Raw genomic sequence first — 11509 nt, 5'->3', positions numbered from 1 at the left:
CATATGCTAATGACAGTCATATTTACTGAGTACCTTTTCTGTGTCAGGAATTATTCCAGGCAGGAAAATGTTTACTAATAATACCTGTCGAAAGGTGGTGGACCAAGGTACATTTGAGAAGGAGCTCGTGTACATTTTAGAAGGATCACTGTGTTAGCTAGATCTAGAAGAATGTAGTTAACTAGATCTAGAAGAACTGAACAGATTACACGCCAAATGCGTGGACCAATCAGAGGCCGGAGAGACGCAGCTTTGTAGTTTGTTCTATGTCTTGTGCTTTACATGGGGCTGCCTTGTTGCCCATCTCTTCGAAGCACCTTCCTATCATCGCCTGGCCTATGAATGGCGTCCCATGGAATCCAACAAAGTCAGGGTCCTGGTGGTGGCCAGGTTTACTTTTAGCAACTGTGGGTTTCAAGGCAAGGGTAAGGACTGAGGGACAACATGCAGCAGCTGTGTGAAGAGCTGCAGAAGTTGTCTGGTCCAGATGACCGCTGACCTCCTGCCCAAGTGAAAAATATAGGTTCCCCTTGCCAATCTGGAGACCATGAACGCTTCCACTCAATGGCCAAGCATGCCCGTCACCAGCACGAGAGGCCACTGACAATTTTTATCCAACTGAGAGGAGAGAATGAGTTTTCATAAATGCTGCCAATACTGAAGGACATTTATTTGATGAGCCTGCTAAGCTTGTCCTCCTTTTTTCCTCTTTTATGGGACTGTCAAGAGAAGCTATGATCCAGGTGACAATATAATATCGCCCAGGTCATCAGTTCACTCTCAGAACCATCACGTCCTTCCTTTGAAATCTTCGGGCAAGTTGAGTTAATGACAAGGATGTGGCCGAGCTTTTAAGCCATTGCATGTCATTAAACTGTAAGAACACTTTGAGCAAAATCACTTCTGTGTTGAATTCAGGACCTGCCTCTTTTTACAGTTATATGACTAATTCTTTCCTGAGGCATCAGAAATAAACTTTTCAGGAGTACTAAATGAGAGCTGTGAAAGAAGCAAGTGTTCAAGAGAATACACAGACCTTGGAGTCACATTGCTGAGGGTCTCCCAGGCCATCCTTTCCTGGCATCCCAGAGATGAAAGTATTTGATTACAGATGGCTGTCCCTTCTAAAAAATTTCTGGTCTAACTTGCTATGTATGACAGCCCACTCTTCTTTTAAAAAAAAAAAAATCACCCTGAAGTTAAGGAATTCCTTCCTCTATTCAAGTCACATCTCTTAAGGCTTTAATGCAAACCAGTTTTCTCTTATTTGGCCTTCTCCAGACGTGGATAAGAGCTGGTCATCATCTTTCACATACAAGGCCTTTAATCAAATTACTCCTTACTCGCCTTTTCTTCAGGCGAAACAATTCCTCTTCCTTTAACCTTTCCACACGGGATTGTGCTCCTTCCCTTTCATCATATTGGTTGGTCTTTCCCTTGACTGCCTCCAGAAGGTCTTTGTTAATTCCTTTCATGTAATTTTTAGGAGTTATTTTCTCTGAGAAAATCCTGAAAGCTCCTCTCACTTTGAGACGCTTTCAGTTGTGATTTTGGTAGTGTCTACCAAGTGTGTGCACCTTGCTAGGTTGAGTTGATTTTTCCCTTTCAGCACCTCCAATTCTTTTCATCTGAATAGGTCACCTTTGGACAGAGTAAACAGTCCAGTTTTTGTAATTCTTCTTTTATGGCCTTTCTCCCTTCATGATACATAAACAGGGACCATCAGAAGGAAGAATGGAAGAAAGACAAATTCTAAATAGCAACCACATGAGTTGTTAGAAGTTCTATGAATTGTAGAGAACTAGAATAAAAGGGGAATAACAGGCTACTTTTGCGTGGAATACCACCCTGCTTCTATTCCCTTGGGGACAAAGCAGAAAAGGTTTCATGGTTTATTATCACTTTTCATGTGCAGGAGAATTGGGAGAGGAGATGGAATGATGAGTGAATCCGTATACTTAAATTATTTTTCTTGACGGTGTAAATTCAGTGCCTTTTCAGGCAAAGAGAGGAGTTTCAGACTGTAAGCCAGTCATTTTCTGTCATTCTGTGAGGCTGTTAGAGAAACACTGGGGTTCGTTCCAGGCTTCAAGACGCCCATCCAGAAATCCCGGTCCTCATTCTCTTATTGTCCATTGGCTTACCCACCTCCTGGTCCTGTTAAGTTTAGGGAAGCCACTCCATCTCAGCTTGGGAAGTGGTTTTCTATTTTCCCTTGTAATTCTGTCCTGCAGAAAGCATTCTGATTTGGCATTCAAGGAGCCAGTTGGGCCAGAAAGAGTTCGTTCAGTTTCTCTATTTATTTCATTTTTAACTGCAGCTCAAGGAGTTGGTGTTTTGGTGGCTGGACATTTTACGTTATGCTCCATTTCTTTGGTTACAAGAGTATCTTCGTGGCCCATTGAGAACAAATCTCTGTCACTTAGCCCCTGTTCTATTCCTCTTATATAATAGAATGATCTTTTCTAAAAAAAAAAAAAAATTATTGGAGTATAGTTGCTTTACAGTGTTGTGTTAGCTTCTGCTGTACAGCAAAGTGAATCAGCTCTACTTACACATATATCCCCTCTTTTGAAGATTTCCTTCCCATTTAGGTCACCACAGGGCACTGGGTCGAGTTCCCTGTGGAGATGTTCGTTAGTTACCTGTTTTATACACAGTAGTATATGTGTCTCCCAGTAGTTTCCCAGTTCATCCCACTGCCACCCTTTACCCCTTGCTGTACATACATGTGTTCTCTACCTGTGTGTCTCTATTTCTGCTTTGCAAATAGGTTCATCTGTACTATTTTTATAGATTCCATATGACCTTTTTTATGCTATGCAGAATGTTGAGGGCCACAAAGAATCCTTTTTGGTAGTATAAATAGGATCCTGGAGTCCTGAATTTTCTTTGATTTCCCCTAAAAGTTTAGACAGCAGTCTTGAGGAATATGTTTCCCAGTAATATTACTAATAATGACACCTAATCTTTACTACGGGCTTACTGGCTGCTTCATAGATTTTAATCTTTTTAACAACCTTAAGAAAGGCAGTACTAGTATCATATCCATTTTATAGATGAGGAAACCTGTGTTACTGAAAGCTTGAATAATTTGCTTATGGTTACCCATCTGGTAAATGTTGAACTTCAGTAGTTTAACCTGTACATCATGGGTTTGTCAACTTTGTGACTTAGTAACTGTATCCCTAGTATATAAGAAGGTACTTAGTAAGAATTATTGATAAATTGCGAATATTTCTAAAGCTCTTCTGTTCCTGAAACTGTTTTAAGGACCATGCATGGACAATCTCATTTACTGCTGACCCAAACCCTATCTGGTCGATGTTGCAGTAATTATCAGCATTTTACCAAGGAAGATTTGAAGCTCAAGAGAAGTCAAACAACTTTCTCAAGGTCACAGAGTGATTGAGCCATCGAGCTAGAATTCCCACCCGGGAAGTCTGAGTCTCAAACTTACCAGTTTCACCATATAACTCTGTGCTGCTTCCTGTAATACGGAAATTCTTGCCAGGGGTTGGGGCAGGGATGGCTGGGGGGTTGCTGCAGAAAGACCCGGCCTCTTGTCTGAGACACGAGCTGCAAGAGTTCTAAGCACCTTCCAATGAAGTGTTTTCCTTTTCAGTTGACAGAAAAGAATCCGCAGCCAGATAAGCCCACTGGCAGTGATGCCAGCAGGCAGCCTGTGTCTGGCTGAGTTTGTCCCATTCGACTTCGGGCACCTCCCAGCACCTTGTGTTCTCATCACCCCTCCTGGCTTTGGACCATGTAGCCTTCTAACCAAATCTCTTTTTTTTTTTTTCTTTTTCTCTGGTTCTGTGTTCAGCTCGAGGCTTTTTATTCCATCTTCACCACGGAGCAGCAAGACCACGTCAAGTCAGTAGAGTATCTGAGAAATAACTTCCGGCCACAGCAGGGCCTGAATAACAGGGTGGTGTACAAGTCTGCCGTTCGTGACGCCTGGAACCACGACATGACGGACTTCTTAGAAAACCCACTGGGGACGGAAGCCTCTAAAGGTACGTTTGGATTCAGTGCCCTTGCCCAGAGGAAGATTTCCTTATCATAAATTACTTAAAGTGAAAAGGAGTTCGGAACCAGCCAAGAACTGGAACTTGGCATTAAAAGCATGTTTCTCTGCTGAAAGAGACTTGTCTGGGTGATAAATAGAAGCATTTGTGGGAATAACTTCAGTTAAATAGATATGTTCAGAATTGCCCTTTTGACTAGCGAAATATCAGTCCTTCTCTCTGTAATTTGACCTTGTAGCGTCAGCACTAAACTTGTTGATGTGTTAAAGCTTTTTGGTGTCTTACTTTTTAACTGTTTCCCTGCTGCAATCAGGTGTTTGAGCTCAAACATCAGGACCTCAGACTCGCTTTCAACACCCCAGTCTTCAGCTTTCTTACTAACTTCCATACTAGGCAAGAAGTCCCCCTCCAGCTCTCCACTTCCACCAGACATCACGTAATCTTTTAGATCTATGGTTTAACAATTCAATTCCCAGATCTGAAAAACATAAGTTTCATAACTTGCTTGTGTCCTAATCTTTTTCCATTTCTCCTTTCTCATGGGAAACGGTCATGAATTTCTCTCCCAGGAAATTGGAAAGTCTGATTCTACCCTCACAGCCCAACCTTCAAGCTCTGTGATTTGTCATAAAATCACAGAGCTCAGGAAACCTTTGAAGGAATAAGGCTTGTCAAAGTCCCAGTATTTGGAAGGGAGGAAGGAAAAAGAAGGTATTTCCTTTGGGTTTGAAGAGATGGGCCTTTCCCAAGCCAGTTCTCTTTTGAAATAGTGGGCTTGGGTGATGTGGGAAGCGTTTATGTCATTTACTGACGTTGACAGTTAGACTGTGGTATTTTTAGCATCGTGAGTTATATGCAAGGGCTTTATTTCAGGAATGTACATACCCCTACCTCCAATCAAAGGGACCAGTTTACTGGCATATGACCTTTATAGGAACAAGAGGAGTGAGTTGATATTCCAGAAATAACTGCATTAATGTGCCCTTTGATGATAAGAATGAGCCCATTTTCCAGGCTCATGTATCTGCAAAGGAGCTAAAAGAAGAGGAAAGGGAGTTTTAACAATGTGATCATCTCCTTCCTGTCTGTATACTTTTGTCAGAGGACGGTGCAAAGAAGCTAGTCTGGCCAGGTTCCGTCAAGACATACTTGAGAATCAACTAATTTGGGGCTGACACTTTGTCAAGGGCCTCATTTATCAACTGGGAACGGCAGGAAGGTTGAGAAGCACACAAACCCGTAAACTATCTTGAATTGGACTGGCATGAAGAATCTCATTTGGCTTTTTTTTTTTAATCCAAGTTAAAAATAAAGCAAATGGCCAAACTGTAAAGCTTCTCCCAAGAGAACACGCTTGGGGAAAGGAGGACTCTTAGGGCTGACTATGTTGCAAGAGGTGGGACGTTCGGAGGATGGGGAATTTATATCACAAGTGAGTATAGGATCTGATAGCTTGGAAATGCTGACGTTATGACAGTTACAAAGTTCTTTCCTGATAAATGGGCTTGAGCATCTGATATACCAGCTGTGCAGAGAGGGTGCATAGTCCTTCTTACCCAAGGAAATTAGAGAGGACACTGGTTTCCATTGTGTTAAATTGTCAGAGTGGGCAGTATCCTCCACCAAATGGGCTTTCTCTGAATTTGAGCAGAACCAAGGACCCATCCTTAGAGGGAATCAGTTCTTCGTCTTGCAAGGCTACAGTGGTCATGGTGTGCATCCATTGCTGACTCTTAAGATGTTTGAATGTTAAAATGTTTTGTGATCTTTCTAGAGACAGAGATATAGACACAGTCTTCTTTTTAATTTTTTTAGCATAGTGTTAGAGTGTAACCTACAGAAACATGCACGCACAGTATGCATACAACTTGATGACTTTTCAGAAACTGAATATGCTTGAGTGACACACACCCAGATCCAGAAACTAACATCACATCAGCTTCCCAAAGCACATTCCCCTCCCCATTCCTAGTCACTGCCCGTTCCCAAGGGTAACCATGGCCATAGTCTTGCCTCCTGATCAGTTTCGTGTAAATAGAATCAGTTCACCAAGTTCTGCTGTGTGAACTGCTTCTGTGCTTTACCTGCTTTCAAGAGTCACCTACGCTGTTTCATGTAGTTGTAGTTTGTTCTTGTTGCTGAATTTCAGTGTGTGACTGTCCCTGAATTTATCCATTTTAATATACATGAATTTGTAGATTTATTTTCATGTTTTGGTAATTATGAAAGTTTGTTTTTTCTAATTACTTATTTGGCTGTGCCGGGGCTTGGCTGCTAAACATGGAATCTGTTTAGTTGTGGCCTGGGAGCCCTTAACTGAAGCATGTTGGGACCTAGTTCCCTGACCAGGGATCAAACCCGGGTCTCCTGCATTGGGAGCACGGAGTCTTAGCCATCAGGGAAGTTCTTGAACATGCCTTTTAACCAGCATGTGGACACATCTCTGTTGGTTATGCACCCTGTAGTAAAATGACTACAGCTTAAAGGATACATGTATGTTTGGATCTGATTAGATACTGACCAGTTTCCCAGAATGACCGTATGTTCCACTTTACAGTTCTGCCAGTGATATAAGAAAGTTTTCTATTTTTTTAATGCTTTTTTCAAGGCCTGATTTACATATCATAAAGTTCAGGTGTAGTGAATGTGCAATTCAGTGATTTTTATCAAACTCACACTTGTGCAGCCATCACCACGTCTACTCTTAGAACATTCTCTTCACCCCAGCGAGTTCCTTCATGCCTGTTTACAGTCAGGTCTTTCTCCTAACCTCAACTCTGCTTTTGACTTTAGGATTTTAGGATTTATCCATGTAGTGGATCAGTAGCTCATTTCTTTTTACTGCTGAATAGTATCCCTGTTTGATTTTTTAAAATAACAGCTTTATTGAGATTTAATTCACATGCCATATAGTTTACTCTTTTGCAGTGTACCCTTCAGTGGTATTCTGTATTCACAAAGTTATGTGATCATCACTAGTATCTCCTTCAGGACTTTTCGTCACCCCCAAAAGAAATTCCATCCCTCTTAGCAGTCACTCCTTTTTCTCCCATGCCTGCTTCCTGCCCAGGCCCAGGAAACCAGTAATGTGCTTTTTGTCTGTATGGAGTTGCCTGTTATGGAGATTGCACTTAAATGGAATCCTCCAATACTTGACTTTTTCGTCTCTGGCTTCTTTCACTTAGCATCATATTTTCAAGATTTATCCATATTTGCACGTGTGTCAGAATTTCATTTCATGAACAAACTATACCTCATTGTATGGATATACCACATTTTGCTTATCCATTTGTCAATAGATAGATCCCACTTTTGGCTCATTATGAATATTGTTGCTTTGAACATTCGTGTTCACATTTTTGTGTGAATGAATGTTATCATTTCTCTTGGATATAAGCCTAGGAGTGGAATTGCTGTGTCATAGGGCAACTCTATGTTTTCGTTTTTTTTAAGAACTGCCAAACAGTTTTCCCAAAGCAGCGGTACCAGTCTACATTCCTGTCAGCATCGTGGGAAGGTTCTGATTTCTCCACATCTTCACCAACACTTGCTAGATATCTTTTTTGTTGTCATCCTAATGGATATGAAATAGTATCTCTTTCTAGTTTTGATTTGCACTTTCCTGATGACTACTCAGTGAACTCTGGGAGTTGGTGATGGACAGGGAGGCCTGGCGTGCTGTGATTCATGGGGTCACAAGGAGTTGGACACGACTGAGCAGCTGATCTGATCTGATCTGATCTGATGACTACTGATGTCCCTGTTTTTTTTAATACTTATGTGTTTACTTGGCTGTGCCGGGCCTTGTTTGTGGCACACAGGATGTCTTTAGTAGCAGATGCGGAATCTGTAGTTGTTGCGTGCAGGTTCTTGTAGTTGCAGCGTGTGAGCTCTTTAACTGCAGCATATGGGACCTAGGTCCCCAACCAAGGATCGAACCAAGGCCCCTTACGTTGGGAGCGCAGAGTCAGCCACTGGACCACCAGGGAACTTCCTTCCCTATTGCATTTAAATAATGTTTCTGTTTGTTTTAAATGTCATAGAACCATGGTCCACATGACCAAATGCTCCTCCTTGTATCCCCCCAAGAAAACTCAGGTATTTTCATGGCACCAAAGGCTGAAAGCCAGCTACCAGTGCTGGCAATTATCAGGAAGCCTGGGGGGCTTCGATTATCAAGGTTAGTGATCTGAGTAGAGAAGAGCCAATACAAAGGAAGAGTCCCTTTATTGATTTTTGGCTGTGCTAGGTCTTCATTGCTATGTGGGCTTTTCTCTAGCTGTGGCAAGTGGGGGCTGCTCTCCAGTTGCAGTGTGTGGGCTTCTCATTGCAGTGGCTTCTCTAGTGGAGCAAAGTCTCCAGGGCATGTGGGCTTTTATAGTTGCAGCTCCAGGGGTTTAGAGTGTACACTCAGTAGTTGTGACACTTGGACTTAGTTGCTCTATGGAATGTAGAATCTTCTTGAATTAGGGATCGAACCCATGTCTCCTACACTGGCAGGTGGATTCTTTACCATTGAGTCACCAGGGAAACCCAGTAAGCTTTTTTGATCTAGGACCAGGTATTGGGCCGTGTGATCTCTTGTTGCAACTACTCAGCTCTGCCTCTGTAGCATCAAGGCAGCTGTAGACAGCACATAAATGAGTAAGTGTAGAAAATGTCTTCTAATAAAACTTTATTTGTAACAATAGGTGGCAGTCCAGATTTAGCCATGGAACAATAGTTTATATACCCCTGCTCTCGGGGATGGCTCAGACTTGGATGGAGAAATCCAATCTTAGGCGTGTTTGAAGGTATTTTCATGGTGGTCATGACTGTGAGAGTGTCCATGGCTTGGTTCTGCCTTTCCAAGGCACTGCAAGAGGTTTATTAGCTTGGTAACCACTCACTGACCAGTCCACCCTAAGATCTGCTCATCTTCCACCCCAGATGTATAAGCAGAGCTTCAGTAGACTGAGCCCCACCTCCCTTGTTCGCTGGCTGTGATCATCAACTGGTGTTCATTGAGCAGCACCGTGGAGGAGGCTGCCTGAGTTAAGGTGCCCCCATCCTGCCCTTCTGTCAGGATGATCCGACATACTGGAACAGAAAAAGCAGAATCAAGCTTTCAGACCCAAGCAGGAGATGCATGGCCGCCCACGACACCCAAAGAGGGGGAAACGTCATCCTAATCTTGTACTGATGCCTGAGACAGACTTAGAATGGATATCATCTGTAAAAAAATATAAAGCTCTAGTTTCCAGGAAATGGAAACAATATTTAGGCTCAGTGATTGTTCACGGGACATCCAAGTCACCACTCTGCCCTTTGTCAGTAAATAACTTGGATAGACTTTCAGATTTAATGGGCTGTCATTTTAGTTACTCTTAACACATCCCGAGCACATGGAAGAGCACGTCGGTGATGAAGTGCTGAATACTGTCTATTGTGAAGGCTTTTGGAACAGTGAACAGAGAAAAATAACTTTGCTTCCAACAACATGAAACATATGGTTTATTAATGTAATGAAACCTGTTCAAACCACAGTGGAATCAAAACCACTTGATCTGATAATGTGATTTGATGGCTTAATTAAAATGACATTGGATAATGTAATAAAAGCAAAGGAAGAGGACAGTGAGCTGCCAGGGTCCTGCCCAGTCTCCTAAAACCACTGCCATGGTTTTTGGAGAATGATTTTTGCCTTTTTTTTTTTTTTTTTTGCTGATGGAGGAATCTCTTTGTTAGCTATATTTTTAGCGCTAAAGATTGCTTCCTTTCTTGGTTAAAAGGCAGTTTTTAAGGACATGTACCAGTGTGAGAATGCCTAAGTAACTAGCCTGTTTTAAATCAGAACACATCGAGAAAGAGCATCCCGCTTTCCACCCAAATTAGCAAACAACGAAGTAAATCCATGTTGCTTTTCAAAAGACTTTGACATTGAAATCATGGTTTTCTGCTATTTTGGGAGAAAATATTAATGTTGTTCTATTTTCAGTTTAATCATTTTCACTCACCAGATTAATGAGCTTGAATCAGTTTATCTTCATAAAAGAAATTCTGATATGAGCACTTAATTCCTTTGTAGGCAGCTGCGCTCCCAGAAACTCTTCCCAAAAGTTACCTTAGTACTTCTGTAAAGTTTCAGCTTAGAGAAGTATAAGGAAAATAACACTTTAAATGCAGCCCCTTAGAAGATTGTTACCTGTCTTCTTTAAAAAGTGGCTTCCCTGGTAACTCAGGTGATAAAGAATCTGCCTGCAATGCACGAGACCCCAGTTCAATTCCTGGGTCGAGAAGATCCATTGGAGAAGGGATAGGCTACCCACTCCAGCATTCTTGGGCTTCCCTGGTAGCCCAGCTGGTAAAGAATCTGCCCACAATGTGGGAGACCTGGGTTCAATCCCTGGGTTGGGAAGATTGGAGAAGGGAACAGCTACACACTCCAGTATTCTGCCGTGTAGAATTCTGTGGATATATATAGTCCATGCTGTCACAAAGAGTTGGACATGACTGAGCGACTTTCACTTTGACTTTTCTTTAAAAAGTAACTATTACTAGCTGTTACTTTTTATTCTTGGAAGTGATTAAGAAAGAAAGAAGGAAAGTGAAGTTGCTCCAGTAGTGCCCGACTCTTTGCGACCCTGTGGATAGTAGCCTGCACCAAGCTCCTCTGTCCATGGGATTTTCAAGGCAAGAGTACTGGAGTGGGTTGCCATTTCCTTCTCCAGGGAATAAGAAAGAAGTAAAAAGAAAAAAAAAATAAGCTTGGTTTTTTAAGATTCTCCAGCATCCTGGGTTCTCATACTTTTTTTTTTTTTTTCTTTTTTTTCATTGGAGGGAAATTGCTGTTCTGTTGTTCTTAGTGGCTCAGTTGTGTCTGACTCTTTGTGACCCCATGGACTGTAGCCCACCAGGCTTCTCTGTCCATGGGGATTCTCCAGGTAAGAATGCTAGAGTCGGTTGCCATGCCCATATTGAAAGTGATTAAGAAAGAAGTTAAAAAAAAATACAGCTGGTTTTTTAAGACTCTCCAACATCCTGGCTTCTCATACTTTTTTTTTCTTTTTTTTTTAATTGATGGATAATTACTTTACAATATTATGGCTTTTGCCATACATCAACATGAATCAACCATAGATATACACGTGTCCCCTCCCTCTTGATCTCCCCTCCCACTGTCCTCCCCACATCACCCCTCTGGGCTGTCACAGAGCACTGGCTTTGGTTTCCTGTGTCATACATCAACCCCCCACGGGATATCTACTTTACATATGGTAATGTATATGTTTCAATGCTGTTCTCTCCAATTCTGGGTTCTCATACTGCTGAAGGTCATGCCATGTTCTATCAAACACTTTTTCATGCTCAGATATCCCATGATGATTAATTTTATGTGAGTAGGTAGAGAGTTGGTATAAGTTTCCCTTGATTGGTTGGCATAAAGTTGATACTTGACATTTAATGTAGCTTTAACTACTTTGGGCTCATGTTTGTAG

At 41.9% G+C, this 11509-nt stretch overlaps 1 protein-coding gene across 3 annotated transcripts in view; it reads left to right on the top strand.

The window, feature by feature from the left end:
* PTPRG (protein tyrosine phosphatase, receptor type, G) overlaps window positions 1–11509 on the top strand; it is a 775476-nt gene that overhangs the window by 633596 nt on the left and 130371 nt on the right. For all 3 annotated transcript variants that reach the window (XM_010851541.1, XM_010851540.1, XM_010851538.1), the window contains one exon: window positions 3827–4019. In XM_010851541.1, coding sequence (XP_010849843.1) covers window positions 3827–4019 — 193 coding nt within the window. The remainder of the gene's footprint in view (window positions 1–3826; window positions 4020–11509) is intronic.

This window comes from Bison bison, unplaced genomic scaffold (assembly GCF_000754665.1).
Source record: "Bison bison bison isolate TAMUID 2011002044 unplaced genomic scaffold, Bison_UMD1.0 scf7180017864304, whole genome shotgun sequence".
Classification (NCBI taxonomy): domain Eukaryota; kingdom Metazoa; phylum Chordata; class Mammalia; order Artiodactyla; family Bovidae; genus Bison; species Bison bison.
This window is presented reverse-complemented; position numbering and strand designations above follow the sequence as displayed.